A 20385-nucleotide genomic window follows, 5' to 3' on the forward strand; every position below is an offset into this window, starting at 1 on the left:
CACCAAGAAACAGAACACGACCCGTTGCAAAAACAATGATGATGAGCCAAATATAAAAACCCTATAATAATTTATAATGTCTCTGCCAATTGAGCACCACTCCACCGCCATTATAAGTTAAACTTGATAAATAGACTTACTTTCAAAATAAAAAAATATTAAATCAACTTGACAAAGAAAACAAGTAAAATACAAGAGACGTTGATTATCATTTATCTATAAAAAATAAATGGTCACTGAAAATAACTCTGACCCTAAAGTGGCATTGTGTTCAACAACAATTGTAGAAAGTGTGCAATAAGAATATTTAAATAATAATTCCATTTCAAGTTTAATTTCTATCAAGCTATTGTTCATTGCTTGGTTCTTCGAGCCTAGCACCTTGTTTTGCATGTTACGCCTTGTAACTGTTCGACGAAATGCCTGAACCATGCATTCTCTCACCTCACCATCTCTTTCCGTGTTTTTTCCTCATCTAAACCTTTCTCTCTTTCACCCTATCATTGTATCGTTCCCCTCTTCAAGGAAGGTGCAAAGAGTTGCGGTTTTAAGCGAGCTTGGTTTGGTTATTGGGGGTGAGAGTTTTTCCCCTAGGAAGGGAAATTTACACACTCAAAAAGGTTTGTGTTGGTCTTGTTCTCGGGTTTTGACACGGTGTAAGAATTGGGACGGAGAATTTTCGTCTTTGGAAGACGAGATTTTGGAGTTCATGCAAAATTCGGATAACCCAGAAAGGTTTCCTACAAAGGAAGAGTTGGTTAAAGCTGGGAGATTGGATTTGGCTGAAGCTATTGTGAAAGAAGGTGGGTGGCTTTCTTATGGGTGGAATTTGAATGATGGGTTTGTTGAAAGGGTTGATTTTGAAGATGGGAGTAGCAGTGAAATTCAAGGGAATGTAACTAGGACTTCTGGGGTTGCTGGTTCTTCTGCTTCTTCATCTTTCGATAACTCTTCTCAATCAGTTGAATCAGTGTGAGGATCCTGTTATATTGATGCAGCTGCTTTTTTTGCTTTTCAATTTTCTTTTGTTGTAAATCCTTATTGCATTTATATTTTTGTGGATTGAGTTGTGTAGGAATTAGGGAATAATTAAGGTGACTAACATGGGTTTTGTTGCTTAGTATGGGATTGAGTGTTGGATAATAAAAAGGCAAATAAAATAAAATGGTATAGCAGAGATGAGAATGATGGGTTGGACTCTCTATTGTAGGAAAGATAATTGAATCACGATTCATCCACTTAGGTGTTTTGGGAATATATGGAGGAGACTTGTAGATTATGCTGTTAGGAGAGTCGATAACATGGAGGGTAGTCCAATTGCTATAGGAGAGTCCATAATATTTTATGTTGTTGATGTTGTATTGTTCTTATCCTTGAATTGTTCAAAGTTTTAAGCAAGCCCGGTTTGTTTCTTGGGAATTACATGGGTTTTGGAACTTTTCACTTGTAACATTTTGCATGCACCTTTAATCTTGCAGCAATGAGCTAATGATTTACTTTAGTTACATTTATAGTCTTGCATCGTTTTTATTTCATGCTATTAAATTATGTGAATTCTGTGTGTCCAACCAGATCACACACTCTATGTATTTATAATGTAGATACAATAAATACAAGGAAGCCCAGTTAGTTGGGGAGACTAGGACTATTAATAACTAAGGAAGCCCAGTTAGTTGGGGAGACTAGGACTATTAATAACTAATCTAGGAAGATGTAAAGTTCATAGAATATCTACATATTTTCTTTATTCTAACACTCCTCCTCAAGCTGAGCATACATGTCGTATGCACCAAGCTTGTTACAAATAGATTCAACCCGAGGTCCTCTAAGGGACTTAGTAAATATGTCAGCTAATTGATCATTTGAACCAACAAAATCAGTTACAATTTCTCCTGAAAGAACTTTATCTCGTACAAAGTGACAATCGATCTCTATATGTTTAGTTCTTTCATGAAAAACCGGGTTGGAGGCAATATGTAGTGCAGCTTGGTTGTCACAAATTAATTTCATTGTTTTTACATCTCCTAGTTTGAGTTGTTGGAGTAATTGTCTTAGCCACGTAAGTTCACAAGCTGCTGCAGCCATAGCACGATATTCTGCTTCTGCACTCGACCTTGCAACTATGTTTTGTTTCTTGCTCCGCCATGAGATCAAATTTCCTCCAATGAGGACACAATACCCTGAAGTAGATCTTCTGTCTGCTGGTGAACCTGCCCAATCAGCATCAGAATAACCCACAACTTGGGTGTTGCCCTTGTTTTCATAAAGTAATCCCTTACCCGGTGCACTCTTTATATACTTGAGAATGCGAATCACAGCGTTCCAATGGTCATCACATGGAGCATTTAGAAACTGGCTAACCACACTGACAGCAAAAGTAATGTCCGGTCTTGTCACTGTGAGGTAATTAAGTTTCCCAACTAGATGTCGATATCTACCAGGGTCTTTCAATGGCTCCCCCTGACCTGGTAGTAGCTTAACATTGGGATCCATGGGAGTGTCGCTAGGACGACAATCAAGCAATCCAGTTTCCTCAAGTATATCAAGAGCATATTTTCGCTGAGTAATAGCCACACCAGTTTTGGACTGAGCAACTTCAATCCCCAAAAAATATTTCAATGGTCCCAAGTCTTTAGTCTGAAAGTGTAAAGACAAATGTTGTTTCAACCGTTGGATTTCAGCCTCATCATTACCAGTGATGATGATATCATCGACATAAACAAGCAGGTAGAGGCAAGTAGTTGGGGAAGAATGCAAGAAGAAGACGGAGAAATCAGCTTCACATCTAGTCATGCCATACTCTTGGAGTACAGTACTAAACCTTCCAAACCAAGCTCGGGGAGATTGTTTCAAGCCATAAAGTGCTCGACGAAGCCGACAAACAAGGTGAGAAGCACCACTAACAGTGAATCCCGGTGGTTGTGCCATGTACACCTCCTCTTGTAATTCACCATGTAGGAAGGCATTTTTTATGTCCAATTGATGGAGTGGCCATTGATGCATAGCAGCTATGGCAAGAAAAAGGCGGACAGATGCAATCTTGGCAACGGGAGAGAAAGTATCTCCATAGTCAAGGCCGAAGATTTGTGTGTATCCTTTGGCCACGAGGCGAGCTTTTAAGCGGTCAATCTTTCCATTTGGCCCAACTTTAACTGTATAGACCCATCGACAACCCACTGTAGTTTTCCCACTGGGTAAGGGAACCAAATCCCAAGTACCATTGGAGTGCAAAGCAGCCATCTCATCAACCATAGCTTGTCGCCATCCAGGGTCAGACATAGCTTCACCTGTAGTTTTTGGAATAGACACAGAATCCAAAGAAACCACAAAAGCAGAATAGGATGGAGATAATCGATGATAATCTAAATGGCAAGCATAAATAGGATTAGGATTCCGAGATGATCTGTTACCTTTACGAAGAGCAATGGGTAGTTCCTGTGTCGGATGCGGAGTATGAGAGTCCGACGGAGTAGAGGATGAGTCTTGAGAAGCGGGTGGTGCACGTGGCCTTCGTTGATAGACGCGAAGGGGAGGTGTAAGGATAGGGGCAGGTGTGGGGATAGAGACAGGGGTGGGTGCAATGGGAAGAGTAAGGATCTCTGGACTAGAATCATTGGGCTCCTTAGGAGTAGAAGGAAAGAAAGGGCGAGTCTCAAAGAAGCTAACATCAGCAGAGACAATGTACCTCCGAAGATCTGGAGAATAGCATCGATAACCTTTCTGAAGACGAGAATAGCCGAGGAAAAGACACTTGAGGGATTTTGCAGCAAGTTTATCTTTTCCAGGAGTAAGGTCGTGAACAAAGCATGTACACCCGAAGACGCGGAGTGGCAGAGAGTAAAGGTGTTGTTGGGGGAACAAGATGGAGTGTGGCACCTGGTTTTTGAGGACAGAGGAGGGCATGCGGTTGATTAAGTAGCAGGCTGTGAGTATTGCATCTCCCCAAAAACGAGGAGGAACATTATTATGAAGGAGCATGGTACGAGCCGTTTCAACTAAGTGTCGGTTCTTTCTCTCAGCGACACCATTTTGTTGAGGTGTATGAGCACATGATGTCTGATGGAGGATACCATGTGAAGCCAAAAAGGATTGAAAAGACGTAGACAAATATTCACGAGCATTATCACTTTGCAAGATTTTAATGTGGGTACCAAATTGTGTAGTTATTTCGGAGCAAAATGTTTTAAATATAGAGAAGACATCGGAACGATTTTTCATTAAAAATATCCAAGTGCATCTGGAAAAGTCATCAATAAAGGTAACAAAATATTGATAGCCTAAACATGAAGCAACACGACTAGGACCCCAAATATCAGAATGAACTAAAGCAAAAGGAGACGCAGCTCTTTTATTGATTCTGTCGGGAAAGAAACTCCTAGCATGTTTCCCAAATTGACACGACTCACACTCTAAGTTAGACACTTTTGATAAACTTGGAACCATAAGATGCAACTTCTGGAGGCTAGGATGACCCAATCGTTGGTGAACAATATGTGAAGACTCGACGGCTGAACAAGCAATTGGCAGTGTAGGTGTTGAGAGATAATATAAACCATGAGACTCATGCCCTACTCCAATCGTCGTCCCAGTACTTCGATCCTGCACAAGAACAGAACTATTAGCAAATGTAACAGAGTACGGTAGGGTGCGAGTGAGTTTACTGATGGATATTAAGTTAAATGGACAATCGGGAACATAGAGCACAGAGTCCAAAGAAAGTGTGGGTATGGGATTAGTTTGGCCAATGCCTTTACATTTAGTTTGTGATCCATTAGCCAAAGTAATACTAGGAAGTGTGTCTATATAAGTCAAATGCGAGAAAAGCAATTTGTTACCGGACATATGATCAGAGGCGCCTGAGTCAAGGATCCAAGGTCCAAGTGAAGAAGATTGTGAAACAAAAGCAATGGGATTACCATTCTGAGAAACAGAGGCAACCGGTGCAGTAGTTTGCATTTGTGCCTTCAGTTTGAGATACTCATTATACTCTGCGGTAGAAAGGGAGACTTGACCACCGGTGTTAGAGGCTTCAATTTGAGCAACATTCACAACTTTGGGCTGCAATTGATTAGCTTTTGTTCGGCACTCTGCTTCAATGTGGCCAATACGGTTGCAAAAGGTACAGCGGGATCGATGTCGATTATTTCCACGTCCTCCGCCTCTGCCACCTCGTTGATAGTAATTTGAGACAAGTGCAGTAGAGTCAACAGGCACATTGAGAGAAGTGGACACCGGAATAGCGGCTGGAGTATGAGCTGAGAGACGCAGTAGCTGCTCGCAAACAGTGTCGTATGACGGGACAGTAGCACTAGATAAAATTTGATTGCGAACTGAGTCAAGTTCTGGTGGAAGACCAGCAAGTGCTAACACCATAAAGAATTTTCCACGTTGTTCAGCATGTTTGTCGACATTATCAGTAAAAGGCATAAGTGCATCAAAATCAGCAATCAGACTATCAAGTTTCCCCACATAGCTTTGCATATCCATGTCATCTTTCTTCATGGAAATAAGATTAGAGACAACTTTATATAAACGATTGACATCGTTGGAATATGTCTTCTTTGCCTTTGCCCAAACATCGTAGCATGTCTTAAATGAACGAAACTGGGCTTGAAGTTTTGCATCAATTGAGTACCAAAGGACACTACAGAGGGAGGCATCAACCTGTTTCCAACTTGGTTGATCCTTGGTAGGGACATTCTTGTACTGTTTGAGCAAATGGTCCTGACGACCTTGTCCTTCAAACCAAAGTTCAACGGCAGCAGCCCAACCAGATCACACACTCTATGTATTTATAATGTAGATACAATAAATACAAGGAAGCCCAGTTAGTTGGGGAGACTAGGACTATTAATAACTAAGGAAGCCCAGTTAGTTGGGGAGACTAGGACTATTAATAACTAATCTAGGAAGATGTAAAGTTCATAGAATATCTACATATTTTCTTTATTCTAACACATGCCATGTTATTGTTCTTATTGAATGGATGAAATAGATGTAACTTTGAGAATTACCCTAAGTGTTGTATTCTGTTAAACAGGGAAATAGAAGCTGAGGAGTCTGGCATTGAGGGTATACTAAATCGGCTGGAGAAACACAGAAATAGTTCTTTTGGACGTGGATTTGGAGAGAAAGAAGATTGTATTTCATCTGATAATGATAAAGAGAAGTGGGAACATAGAACTACAACGGATGGAGTAAGTATAAAATCCCCTCCAACTGATTTAGGTTGTTCATTAGTTTCTATTTTTATTACATGTCAGAAGTAAAAAAATAATCTTGGAATTATGGAACACCATCCGTGATGTTGAAAATAATGTAACAATCATATTTTCAGTGTTTCTTCTATTATGTATTTCTTCCAATCAGTTAAAGTTAATTGCAATATAGTTTTACTGTTCAAAGAACATATAGTGAGCTGTTGTGACCAGAAATTGAGAGAATCTAGTTTAAAATAGTTAAACGTTTCTTTAGATGATCTGCAGTACTCTACGTAAAATAATGATGTTGGTGTCTCATTTGTTGTAAAGGTAGCTGCCAACCTTGGCAACAGTAGTAGACCATCCTCGTTGAAACCAACAACCATTCGTATCAGTGGTTCCCAGATCAAACTTGACCAGAACGGATCACAATTAGGTTCTGATAATTCAAGAAACTCAATTAAGCCAGAGACATGGAGAAGTTGGATTGTTCAGAGAACTGGTTCTTCAGATGCAGATTTTGAAGGTAATCTTTTTTTCATTTTCAGGTTATGCCTTTCTTTGTACTATAGTCATGATTAACTAATATATTTGTAATTATGACATACAGATGCGGAAATTATTCCCAGTCAAACTCAGAAAGGAGATGTTAGCGATGTTTATGGACAACCTAAAATCGTCAAAATAGGAGAATTTTCTCACAAAATAAACAGAGAAACAGGATTAGATTCTCTTGACATAATTGGAAATGCAAATGAAAATGACATAAAATCCCGAATCCAGCTTCTGGAATCAGAGCTATCCTCTGTACTTCACACGTTGAGGTCTAACACCAGTGAAGTGACAACGCTGACGGTAAGCTTTTAATCGTAATAATAATATAGTGAGGCTAATAATAGGACTTTTATGTAAATTACCCCAATAAGAAGTTAAGAAATAGAAACAAGATTCACACACTGCTTGCATTTTTCATGCAGGAGGGGTGATTTTATTATCAATTATTGAAAACAACAAAAATTATAGATATCAGAATTTGTTACCGTAAAGAAACTAGAGCCTAGAAGAATGTTCACTTTTTAATAGAATAGTATTTCATTCACTCTGAACATCAGTTTGAAGGCCCTCTCCTCAGAAAATCCTAAAACTGGTCTTTATTTGTCTGCTGTATATTCTTCAATAGGAACAGAAGAACTCTTCGGATAATCTCGAAAAGCTTTCCGATGCTTGGGAATTCCAGGAAACTGAAATCATGAATGCTCAAGCCAGACTGCGTTCGTTACGTGCCAAGCTAGCAGTGTTAGAAGGAAAGATGACATTGGCAATAATGTATCCTCAGACACCATTCAAATGATTTCACAATTCACACGGAAAAAATATCTAAATCTTGACATTATCATATTATTTTCTCCCAGGGATGCACAGAAGGCTCTGGATGAGAAGCAGAAGAAGATTGATCATGTCCACAAAGCTTTGAAACTTTTGAAGCCTACTTGTGTAGTTTGGCCTAATATTGCTTCTGAAGTATTTTTGTTAGGGTCATTTGATGGCTGGTCCTCCCAGGTATAATATCTTTCTGAGAAATTTTTATTTAGGTTATTATATCATGTCCGTTTGTGATTTTTTTTAATTATAAAAAATGGTCTAATAAACTTTAAAATGATTAATCAAGCTTTTTTTTTTCGTCCCTTTTTTACAAAAGTTATCGAAATAAATGATATCATAAAAGCGCTTTCGTTTATAATTTAATCCAAATGCATCATGGTATTATACGCGCCCTGGGTGTAAATTGATTTATTAAGACACCTTCTCTACATGGGTTTCATGGTTCTCCTTGAGAGGGGTCGTTTTCACTTTGGAATAATTTCAAAAGGAACTCCTTCACACCTCCCTCTTGTATAAGTTATAACTATAATAAGTCAAAGATGGCGTATCTTCATTGAGTTCTGACTTTGGTAAATAGGTTGATGCAACAATTGTTGAAAATGCTTTAAAAGTTTTGAAATTGTTATGTTAATCGCATGGATGCCATATCAAATGTCAGTTCATGGTTCACAAACAATCTTGCTTAGGATTTGTGCATATACTATAGATGAAAGTACTCTTAGAATGAATCATCAACATTTCCTGTGTTATTGTCTAGGAATCATAGGTCAGTTGCAAGGGCATCATCAATGAAATTAAATTGCCTTTGCTTTTGTCATTGTATTCTGCAAAAATCAATTCTGATTTGTCTTTGATTTGTAGAATGACAAATGCAGCATAACAATATTTTGTATATGTTATCTCCTGATGTTGTTCAGATAGATACCTATACTGAACACCAACATATTATTACTTTGCAGAGAAAGATGGAGAAATCAAATACTGGTATATTTTCTGTGTATTTGCAACTGTATCCTGGAACATATGAGGTTAGTTGTATTTTATCCAAAAAATGATTTCCTAAACCTGTTGATGTTGTGATAAGTAAGATATAAGCTGCAGGTGGTATAATCATTTAGTTTTTTGTTGCAGATCAAGTTCATTGTTGACGGTGAATGGAAAATCGATCCATTGCGTCCAGTGGTCAACAACAATGGCTTTGTGAATAATCTTCTCGTGATTCATGATTGATGTTGATGTAACAAAAAAAGTTGAGTGAGGATGACATGCATTAGGTTAGTCACCCAATTTTTTAGCCATTTTTTCACTCTTGTACAAAGTATAGAGTGAGAGGTTAATTTATTTTTTATTTAGTCCTTGTAACACTTTTAGATGTAGATAACTTGAGTGATCTCAAACTAATCTTTATTCAATTATTTTTAACACATTCATATAATTGTGCAAGTAGTGCCACATTCACAGGTTTCAATGTTGTTCTTAGCATGCTCCCAGATTAATTAAGTATACTTTTACAGTTCTATAAGTATTCATGCTTTTTAGAACCAGCTTGAAATTTTCCTTTTCTTTGTACACATTTCTTCAATCGATGAACGGCAATGGTGGAAGAAAACACTCGTTTTCCTTTCCAACTTTTTGTAGATATTTGACACTTGAAAGTTCAAGTCAAATTGAATCCTTTATTACAACTATGGCCATACAAGAAACCAAACATTATTAGACTATTAAATAGAAAGAAGTCATGAGTCTTGCAGTAACAAGAAAAATCAGTGGCCACCAAGTTAAATTTACAATTGTAGTCTAGAGGAGAATCTCAGCCATGTTCTAGCTCAAACCTGAATATGTGAAACTGGCTTGTATACAATGCCGATAACGAGAATGAGCCATATGATCCATAAATGGCAGGACTATAGATCATCTTTGACAAAAAATGTGTATACACCATAAAGTATAAAATGTAGCTCTCTAATTTTGTTTTTGAGTTATCCCTACCCATATCATATCAGCGGGCATTTTGCTTCCAGTTCCCAGCTTTGAGAGGCCATAGGACTCTGCTTCCTAGTGCGCGCAATGCAACCTGAACCCAAAAGAGAATGAAAAGCAAAATACTTTCTTGGAAGTGCGCATTCAGATTAGTCGGAAACATACATCTGGACTGTTGTTGGAGGTGAGGAAAATACTGCACTCTAGTGTATAAACAAGTTTGATAAACATTTAGGGCTTAGTTAAAGCAAACGTGAAGCCGCTTCCGCAATAGACTTTGGTTGATGCAGCTTCGCTTAGATCATAGCCAAGACTTACTGTAACAGGACTGATTCGGTCACCATCATCCCCTAAGCCAAGTTGACCATGCTCACCCCAACCCCATGTCTTTATTTCTCCATTCTCTAAAACATTAGAAAGAAATAGGTCAGCATGCTTATGTGACCTTAAACTACTTAGGTGTAAGAAAACTATATCTTGCCTGTGACAAGGACAGAATGCTCAGCTCCAGTAGCAATATCAGTAATCTTTGTTTCATCAAGACCAGGCACTTTCTCCAAATTGGCTTCTCTTGAATCTACTGCATGATAAACATGTTCACTTTAGAAAAGTCCTGTCTAGAGTAATATGGAACTCTGAAATTAATATTTGTGGTGAGAACATAAATTCTTAAGGGGATGGCAATTATAATTAGGGATATGTTAGTATATGTATTTCCTTTTTTACATAAACTCAAGATAATTAAATGCACTTAACTATTGTTAATAAAAGTGAAAGTAATAATCATTTTTGTTTACAATTTAGTCCAGAGAGAGTACCGGTTAACTGCTTAGCCTGTCTTACAGTGTGAAGATCACTAAGCACTCCAAGGTGGTTGCCACCAAGCATATAAACCTCGCCTTCACCTATACGCATTTTAGCAAACAAAATTCACCCTTTTAAAAACAGGGATGTGACAGAAGATAGGAAATCATAAAACTGTGTTGATAAATACCAGTCATAGCTAAAGCATGGTTCCACCCTAGAGTAGCTTTAGTAAATTTCAATGTAGAGTTTAAGCATTGTGGAAGGTGAGAATCTTCAAAGCCCTTGAAGCCTCTTCCCCAGGTGTAAAGATTCCCATCAACTAATGCAACAATAACCAACACAGAGATGATGAAACTGTTTAGAAAATAACATAATGTAATATTTTGACCAACTGTTGCTGTATATCAATTTCACTAGATGACTTGGTTGATCTTATTTAAGAAAATTGTAAACCCATGTAATGGAAGAGTGATGGATTTACCAGATAATGCAGCACTATGATCTCCATTTGCAGAAACTCCAACTATTTCCACATCTTCAAATCCATTAACAACTTCAGGAAGATTAATATATTTGATTTTATCTTTGGAGACACCCAATTGACCACGCTTCCCAGAACCAAATCCATAAACTTGATTTGAAAGAGAACCTGCATTATCACAATCGCGATCGTGACCGTAAAATAAAGGTTACTAATCTCCTATGAAGTTGACACAGACATAGATATTGAACACATACATAAACACCGGACGCACAATTGAAAAACGACTGAATGTTGTACTATTATCGTTCTGGTTTCTGACACTAACATGTGTCAAATACTAAAAACACCTTCAATCTAAAATGTTGTTATATGACCATGATTCACATTCATAATACTGAAACAGAAATTAGAGCAAACTAAGCAACTACTTTTACAAATCGAATACCTTTCAACAAGACAAGAGAATGGCGCATTCCACATGCTACCTGTGCAACATGCTGACCAACAAAGGATGACACTATGACAGGTGAACTGTGTGAGGCATAATCACCATGTCCAAGTTGACCAAAGGAACCATCCCCACAGGTGAATAAGCACCCTTTATCTGGAAACCAACCAAGAACAAATCAGAAAACAAAATTAGTAAACTTTCAACAAAATAACCAATCTCAATTATTCACTTCACAAACACATGCTGGAGACAAAAATACAAACCTGAAACAAAACCTGAGTGACTCCAACCAGCAGAGACATGAGTTATGAAGTAATTATCCAATGATGTTACAGCCTTGGGATGCAATACATTATTGACAACCTCTCCATGGCCTAGTTGACCAGAACTGCCCCTACCCCATGACAATACCTTCCCAGCTGCATTTGTTTTTTACTTTTGAATATTAACATAAAGTGAAAATCAAGAAAAAATAACAAAAAAAGTTAAATATGTTTTTGGTCTTCTAAATTGAAATTTTGATACTCTCATGTTAGTCATGTAGTAGTCTATCGTGGTGGAACTTACTTACACTATTTATAAGATAGATAGCACTTAACTAACAACCAGCGATGTTGACAATGTCATATATGATTTTCCTAACAATTTCATCTGTAACATAAATTACTTTTATCTACTGTGCAATAAATAAATGGTAAAAATAATAATAATAATTCTCCCTCTTTTTCTTTCTGTCACGTTTAACCATTTCACACAACATTGCCATAAATAGAAAATGAAAAATAATAATGTTATTACCAGAAGTTAAGGCGATGACATGAGCGCCGCCACAGGCAAGTGAAGAGACAGAGGAGATAGACAGTTGTTGAGGAATTTGTTGATCTTGAAGTCTTTCTGTTCCTAATTGACCATCTGTTCCAGCACCCCAACTCCATAATAATAATCTTTCTGATTTCTTCTTCTCTTCTTCACTTTCTTCCATCACTCTACTTTTACTTTCTCTTCTCTTTCTTCTACTATTATCCCTTGTGGTTAATCCTTCTACTTCTTATCATTGCTTTCTTCAATAAAATTTGCTGATAAAAATATAACAAAAACAAACAAAAGTCTTTGAATTAGATGTTGGGAGAAACAAATTATGAAAGGTTTCGGCGACGGCGACCACAACCATTAATCTCATCTGAAAGGTTTCTCACCGTTCGTCACAGTGGCAGTGGACTTAGGGGAATTTGATTTTCTGTGATTCAGAATATTGCAACAAAAGGGGAATTTGATTTCTTTCAATGTTAGTAGTAACAATTATTCTTCTATAAGATTCTTAAATTATTCTTCCAATGATTTTGATGGCCCTACTGAGACTGGTTCAGAAACATATTCTATCGTGACGTCGACATGAGACTTGCTCCGGCGGCGAGTCGATGGAGATGCAGCAGTAGGTTTCGACCGGCGATAGAATTGTGAGCGTCACCGCGGGACAGGTGGAGAAATCGGCGGCGGCGGCGAAAGCTGTAGAAGTTAGGAGAAGAGACAGCGATGCCCGGAGAAGATGAAATGAAAAACATATTTCAATTCTTTTTTTACTGAACAATAATATAATACACAAATAATATAGTACAATCTTATAATCTCAACCGTTCCTTTCATTTTGGCCACATGTCACCTATCTGTTCAAGAAAAGAAGTAAAAGGAGCTAATAGAAATGTAGCAAAACTGCTCTCTTCCTGACTCCACTATAGACGTCCTAAATACTTTTTGAATCAATCCTAGTATTCGATGAAGATTAGTCATCGCTAACGGCTGTCGACAAATTAATAAAAAAAAAAAAAGTAAAATTAGTATAAAACAATAGAAATATATATATTAGATGTATAGTAAAATTAGTAAAATAATAATCATATTAGATGTATATCAATTGCATGCAAATAATAATTGTTCTGCTAAAAAAAATATTGTTTCTTATACAAAAATTATTTTAACAATAAATTTTTAAAATCAATTATATTTTAAGGGGAGAGATCAAATTACACCGGTGTAACATTTGAGTAATGTTACGCCGCTCAATAACGCTTTAACGAATACAAATTTTACAAAATTCATCATTTGATTGAAAGTTTATTTCGCATAGATCATTCATGTTAAATTTTACAAAAATCTAAAATCATTTAATATGTTATTACGAACGATCAAGATTAACGGTATTTAATAAAAATGCATAAACCGTTAATCTTGACGAGTCTCAATAACATATCAAACGATTTTAGATTTTTGTAAAATTTATCATAAATGATCTACACAATATAAGTTTTCAATCTAACGGTGGATTTTATAAAATTTGTATTCGTTAAAGCGTTATTAAGCGGTGTAACATTACTCAAATGTTACACCGATTTAATTTGATCTTTCCCCATATTTTAAATATAAAACCATAGAAATATATATTTAAAACTGGATATTGCATATTTCTTTATAAGAAATATATATATTTGAGCATCACTAATGATTTCTTTATAAGAAATACATATATTTTTAATTTCATATACTACGAATAAGCGGTCCTTCAACAGTACATGTTATTATCCTTCAAAAAAACACTACATGTTATTAGAACATCTTCAACACTGCATTTTTTTTATTTATAAAACACATGTTATTAGAACATTTTATTACAATTTTAAACCCTTGATCCTCTCATCGCTTTCTAACTCATCCACCTTAATTACCAAACCATCCATATAACTCCCAATATATTTTAAAAAAAAATTGGTCAAAAAATATTAATTTTTCTATTGTTACAAAAAAACTGTATATTTATCTACATAATATATTGAAACTATGTTAGAACTAATTGAGTTTAATGAAGGTATACTTTATGCAAAGTGACTGTAGAATACAAATGTTATGTTGCAGCAGAAAATCAGTGTGCATAGTCAGTGGCGGATCCAGGACCCTGGGTCAGGGGGTGCAGACAATTTAACTTCGATTAATATTTATTTTATATATTTAAAGATACGAGTATTAAAATAATAAATTATGACTACACTAAAATATACGACAAGTATATATATATATATATATATATATATATATATATATATATATATATATATATAAAATATTTATCCAATCCCTATGAATAGTGTTTAGTAGCAAAAAAATTCCATGAAAAAATAATAAATTTTCTAACTTTTTTATTTTTCCTGTGTTGTAATTAATTGTCCAAAAGCATGAGAAATTTACTTTTGTTATCCTATCTATTTTCTCGTGCGTCCTATGAATTTATCAAAATACAGTCGTCTGCTATTTAGGTAACGGTTGATGTTTTTCAAAAATTCTCATTTTTATAACGTCCACTACTTAATAGCGGAAGGAGTAAAAAAAAATGCATAGAGCACGCCAGAAACCGATAAAGTTTTACAAAAGTAAATCTCAAAGCATAAAAAAATCTAGTTAGTGACAATCTGTTCGACAAAAGTAACATTATAAAGCCCAAGTCCATAATAACACAAGATACAACATAAGTGATAAACCTAATTATTTTGTGCTTATAACATTGGAAAGCATGTAGCCGCCACTCACTCATATCTATCAGACTACCACCGTTCACTCTTCTTTGTAGTTATTGTTTTCAAAAGAAAAGTAATTTTGTGTTTTTCTTCTTCCTGCATGCATACTTCTTCTCACTTCTTTCTTTTTCTTTGGTAGTTTTTATTTCTTTGTGGAAGGAAGAGTGCAATAGAGGTGCAAAAAGGTTTTTTCAGGGTGTGCAAAATACAAAAATTTAGGATTATATATGTTAATTTCAAAATGTCAGGGTGTGCAGTTGCACACTCTCAAGTGTGTATAGATCCGCCCCTGTGCATAGTGCCTTGGACCCGGTCACGGAATTTGCGTTTACGAACTTGTGGAAGTGTGGAGCCCCGTCGAAGGTGTGTGCGTTCTCTTGGCAGCTGTTACTGGACAGAATTCAAACCGAAGACAACTTGCTCAAGAGGAGAATTCTACAACAACAGCAAACAAGTTGTGTTCTCTGTGATTTGACAATGGAAAGCTCAATCCATCTGTTTCTCCATTGTGTTTGCTCGTCCAAGGTCTGGTACGATATCATGAAATGGCTTGGCTTGGTTGTGATTATTTCTCCTAATCTTGCATCTTCTTTTGGTCTGGTGGTTGGGTGTGGAAAAAACAAAAGGAGTAGAGAATGTTTGGCTCTAATTTGGAATTCTCTCATGTGGACCATTTGGAAGGTTAGGAATGATGCTGTTTTCAACAACAAGGAAGTGGTGATTGAAGATGTGGTGGATCAATTCAAGACACAATCTTGGAAGTGGTTCATCGATAGAATGGTGAAGTCTCCGTGCCTTTAATACGAATGGAAATGGAATCCATTTGATTGTTTCCAGAGATGATAGACAGGCCTGGTTCAATTGCTATTTATGTTGCTCTTGTTTATTCCATATGCCCTGTAATGTTACTGCTTTGTGCTGTTTCTTCTGGTTTTTACTCTGTTGCATTGAGGTGCAGGGCCACTGGTTTGTTTTGCCAGTGCCTTTATTTGTGTTATTTTGGTTGCTTTTCTTTTGTAACCTGTTACCTTGCCCACCAAACACTCCTTGTGTTTAGGTGTTGTGCTTATCAATAAATTTAAAGTCGTTCAAAACACAAAAAAAAAAAAAAAAAACTCTCGAGGACCAAACTCATCTAAATCATTATTAAAAAAAAAATTAGTGAAAATTTACTACTGGAAGAAGTGAATTCTTGTTGCCTGTGTGTTGATCTATTCAATAGGTCCAAACACTATAGCATAAGCTTAATGTTCTAAATAGACGAAACACTTTTAACTTACAAATCAGGGCACACATTTGAATCACTGGTTACACAAACTACAAAACGAGGTCACAGAATCATATGCCATCATCAAATACTCAAATCAACCTTGATAACCAAATCAAACTTCAAAAAATTGAGATTCATCAGAGCAATCACAGAAGAACTTCTTACAATTTCAAATCCATAGTTGACAAGACAACACAAGTTAAACAAACTATTTACCACATAATAATGTAGATATCAAAAACACAAACTAAATTACACAATTAACGTCTGTAAGTTGGATTTGGATCCTCTGTTGTCATCTTCCCTCATGTCCTCCCTGCTGTCCTTTTATGTGTCTCTCTCTCACATAATTTTTTTCTCTCATATCATCACCTCTTTATTTTTTTATTTCTCTCTTCTCACACACATAAAATTACACAACTGCAGTGTTGTAGCTGATCCAATCCAAGTCCCTATAAGTTACTTCCTAGATGCTCATTGGTAATAAGAAAGCAAAAAAAAAAAAAAAAACACTACATAGATCTAAACCTAAAATTCAAACTGGAATAAAATCATTGATACAAAATAAATTAACCCTATAAAAAAGATTAAATATTGGTTTTCAGAGTTACTACATGATATCATCATAAGCAACAATTTCTCTTCCCCTGAAAGGAACTTCAATAACTGAGCTACCAGAACCATCCTCACTACTTTTAGTATTCCCAATAGCAGAAGCAAGCTTATTACCTCTTCCATGCCTCCTCAAAGGTACCTCGGCTCGCACAAGCTTTGACATAGACACACCATCCTTATTCTTACCAACTCCTTCCCTCCACATTGCTAGAGGATCTGTTGCCCACAATACCTGAACCTGTTACACACATACACCAATTGTCAATCCCTAATCACATAAAATAACAGTTTGTTCAAATTCCATTATGCAATAGTGCTATAGTGCCACTATAGCCGCTATTTGACAACATTATGTACTAAATAGCATACTGTATCACGGAATAATAGCTATTTGTCCATGAAATGCAACTCACCCCTTTTCCCCCAATTTCACATTAAACACTAATAATAAATGTGTACATGGAAACATCAATTGGAAGACCGCCCGACCCCATGAGATAAAACCAAACATACCATTATCAACCTAGAGATTAGTATCATAACGAGCCTAAGCTTTGACGCCTACTGCGAGTTAAACATCCTAATTAGTAAAGTTATAAATACAAAACCAAACTAGATGGTTCAACCTATTGAATGTTGAACCAAAAGTGTCTACAGTTCGGTTATTTGAGCGGTTGGATGATCGTTTAGTTGAACTGAATCATAGTCCAAAAGTCTTGCCAGTTGAGTTGTTAAAACATTGCTAATTACAGTGGTTAACATAAAAAAAAACATAGTTCCTCAACTTAATCTTTCAAGCATTACCACATTGTTGTCTTTAGCTTAAAGTTTCAAACTTTCACCAAAATTTTTTCATGATTTATCATTGTTGTCTTAAACTACAAACCTTCAAAAAATTTACTCTAACTAAAAAATTAAGCTAAAAATTTATTAATTGATTTCAATTCCATACTTCACAGTCAATATCAACTGCAAAAACTTCAATTTTTCAATTGAAACAACGAAACTGCAGCGTTTCAAATGTGAATTTCGAAACCCTAGCTGAAAAGGGAATAAAGAAAAGCAAGAACCTTTTTAGAATTGACGGTGAGTCCAAACGAAGGATCGTGTCCAGCAGCAATGGCGGCGTCGGCGGAGTCTTTGGTCCGGTAGGTGATGTATCCGACGGCGTCACGGTCGATACGGATGCGGGAGATGGAGCCGTAGATCTCGAACCGAGACTTGAGATCGAGGACGGAACAATCAAGAGGAAGACCCATGACGACCACTGCAGACGGCGGCGTTGGTCTTGTGGTAGGTTTTTCTTCCTCCGCCGGCTCCGGTAGTGGACGACGGCGCTTGAAGTCGTGGCGGGAAAAGTGGGAGTTGTCTCTCTTACGACTCATTGTTGTGTGTACTTTGAGAGAGTTCAACACCGAGACACGCTTTATTTTCTCTAAAATTATTTAAACCCAAAAAATATTTTTTATTTTCTCTAAAATTATTTAAACCCAAAAAAATATTTATTTATAAAAAGTAACTAAAAAAGAAGAAAAAAAATTCAATATAACTAATCTATAACTATTTTTTTTTGGGTACAATAATGTTTTTTATTTGTTAGTTAATTTTTTTTGGTACTTAAACGAAATAAAAAAGTCATCACAAATCACATACAAATGAGGGAGTTGTAGTTTATATTTCGATTATGATATTCGGTCTAACAATTTTGATATTTTTTATTAGTTGAACTAAAACTTATGGACAGTTAAATCTATTTTTTAATAATATTTAATACTCCATATTAAAAAATTCACAGATTTAGATTCAATATAGTTGTAGATAGGTGGCTACACTGTAGTAGGTCATATTTAAACGGATCGATTAAGATCATACGGTCCATTTGGGAGATAATGCTTTTTATTTGTGAGTGATAATTAAGGCTGAAAATGAGTCGAGCTCAAATTCGTGAGTGATAATTTATGTTTTTTATTTGTGGCTACACTGCACAGTCTACACCTCTGTTTCTATTGTCTCTTCTTAAAGTCTTACGATTGGCAAATTATTTTTATAACATTAATAATTACATTTACACTACATATATATATATATAATTAGTACCACACTAAATTGAAAGTCGTAAAATTAAAATAAAACATAGAGTTTGTAAAAAAATAAAATGAAACGTACTCTCTACTCTTTCTATCAATGAGAATTTCGATTTGTCTCCTCTCTATAATTTTTCAAAGTTGAAGATAGTAGCAGAGCACTTCTTTGTTCTAATTTCAGATTCTGAAGATGGTGACAAGTGCCATGGTAGTGGATTTGCTTTTGGCGAAGGGGAGTTATTGTTGAGAGTAACATGACTCACCTTCCATGCCTTCACTTCTCTGTTTTTTGTTCTTGTTCTTCAACATTTACAGTGTTAGTTCTTGTTCTTCTGATACAAACACGCACATCGCTTTTCCTCTCTGCTTTCTCTGTAACAATCGTGTTTAACTGCCAGTTAAACCGTCACCGACACAACCCGCACCCGACGAACCCGCAGAGGTGATATGGTCGGAAATGGGCCACAAATCTTGTTGTCGATTGTTCTGCGGTTTTGGGTTATTTGGCCCGAATCCGACCGAACCGTGCTCAGCCCTACATCTCATCATCGCCCATTTCAAAAACGTTATTTTTTTAACTTTTAAAAATTGGCCTAATTATGGCATTGAAGGCTAAATTGTTGAGAGGGCTTAGTTACTTTGAGTACACCACTTAGCAAGAGAGACTTTGAAATCGGTCTGGCTTATGAATATTATCATGGATATGGATTATAAGATTTTTATTTAAAATACCAGTTGGGGTTTTAGGGTGTTACAATATATATGTCTTGATGGGTCTTGAAATATCCATATTGCGATAAATGAATATTGCACATCACATAGTGGGTGTGCTTGAATAGTGTAACTTATAGTTGAATGAATTTATGATGAGTGGAACCATTCAACTCTTCGTTAAAGGCTATGGTGTGGTCTGATACCTTAATTGGTAAAACTATTGCAACTCAAGTGATAGGGTAGGCCCCCTCCCCATTTTTTCTATAAATATGTCTTGGGACATATGGACAATGACTTGATTGACCGGATAATGACCCTAATAACATTAAAAATTCTTATTACGAGAAAAGTCATTGTATGTCTATCTATTCAGACTTGAGAAAGAAAAGGCGGAAGATCCTATCTGATACTAGTAACTAACTAGATACACACACTCAAGAGCATGAATCAACATTAAAATGATGACTTCAATAGATAAATTTTCTCACCCTTTCCTCATTTCATTTACGATGGTATCCTAAATTCACACAACTAGATTCAAAACTAAAGTTACCAATGCAAATATAATTCTTAAATATAGCACCTTAAAATGAAGGGAAAAAAACTTTGAATAGCTAAGTACAATAACTCAGTTCCTAACCATGGTGAATAGCCATTAACTTACATACTATCAAACCAACTTTAAGATAAGGAATGAGTCCTCTTTGATTAATCAAAGCCTTGCTAATTTCTTACTATGTCTCTTCATATTTATTTCCTATTATTACTTTGAAAAAACATAGCAAAAAGGTGAATTAAACATGATGAGGCTAACAACTTGTTACAAAAACAGAA

The 20385-nt window shown here is 36.0% G+C and overlaps 2 protein-coding genes across 3 annotated transcripts; one reads left to right on the forward strand and one right to left on the reverse strand.

Moving 5' to 3' along the window:
• The first annotated feature begins 219 nt into the window (after nt 1-219).
• On the forward strand, nt 220-9102 carry LOC123906907 (protein PTST homolog 2, chloroplastic). The gene is made up of 8 exons (XM_045956923.1): nt 220-972; nt 6041-6197; nt 6531-6726; nt 6811-7055; nt 7381-7526; nt 7613-7760; nt 8543-8611; nt 8715-9102. Exons 1-8 carry the CDS (start codon nt 431-433, stop codon nt 8811-8813), a joined length of 1602 nt encoding a protein of 533 aa, XP_045812879.1. The 5' UTR covers nt 220-430; the 3' UTR covers nt 8814-9102.
• A 137-nt stretch (nt 9103-9239) lies between these two features.
• On the reverse strand, nt 9240-18184 carry LOC123906908 (ultraviolet-B receptor UVR8-like). Of its 2 annotated transcripts, XM_045956925.1 has the most exons (11): nt 17824-18184; nt 16753-16991; nt 15778-15795; nt 12104-12306; nt 11569-11724; nt 11300-11458; nt 10852-11019; nt 10558-10689; nt 10382-10468; nt 10045-10140; nt 9240-9967 (listed from the first exon to the last, which is right to left on the reverse strand). In XM_045956925.1, the coding sequence occupies exons 1-11, from the start codon at nt 18136-18138 to the stop codon at nt 9795-9797; spliced, it is 1746 nt and encodes a 581-aa protein (XP_045812881.1). In that variant the 5' UTR covers nt 18139-18184; the 3' UTR covers nt 9240-9794. The 2 variants fall into 2 exon arrangements, with proteins under 2 accessions (XP_045812881.1, XP_045812880.1); XM_045956924.1 differs by lacking the exons at nt 15778-15795; nt 16753-16991; nt 17824-18184 and adding an exon at nt 12502-12959 and having other exon boundaries at nt 12104-12381.
• Between the last annotated feature and the right edge of the window lie 2201 nt (nt 18185-20385).

The sequence above is a fragment of the Trifolium pratense genome, linkage group LG2, assembly GCF_020283565.1.
Source record: "Trifolium pratense cultivar HEN17-A07 linkage group LG2, ARS_RC_1.1, whole genome shotgun sequence".
Classification (NCBI taxonomy): Eukaryota; Viridiplantae; Streptophyta; class Magnoliopsida; order Fabales; family Fabaceae; genus Trifolium; species Trifolium pratense.

Excerpts from the sequence above, each read along its gene's own strand:
- LOC123906908 (XM_045956925.1), bottom strand. The coding sequence starts at position 18,138 with ATGAGTCGTAAGAGAGACAACTCCCACTTTTCCCGCCACGACTTCAAG. Across the intron at positions 11,725-12,103 it reads TGTCATCGCCTTAACTTCTG|CTGGGAAGGTATTGTCATGG; the intron begins GTAATAACATTA and ends AAACAAATGCAG. Across the intron at positions 9,968-10,044 it reads GCATTCTGTCCTTGTCACAG|AGAATGGAGAAATAAAGACA; the intron begins GCAAGATATAGT and ends CTAATGTTTTAG.
- LOC123906907 (XM_045956923.1), top strand. The coding sequence starts at position 431 with ATGCATTCTCTCACCTCACCATCTCTTTCCGTGTTTTTTCCTCATCTA. Across the intron at positions 7,761-8,542 it reads TTGATGGCTGGTCCTCCCAG|AGAAAGATGGAGAAATCAAA; the intron begins GTATAATATCTT and ends ATTACTTTGCAG. Across the intron at positions 8,612-8,714 it reads TGTATCCTGGAACATATGAG|ATCAAGTTCATTGTTGACGG; the intron begins GTTAGTTGTATT and ends TTTTTGTTGCAG.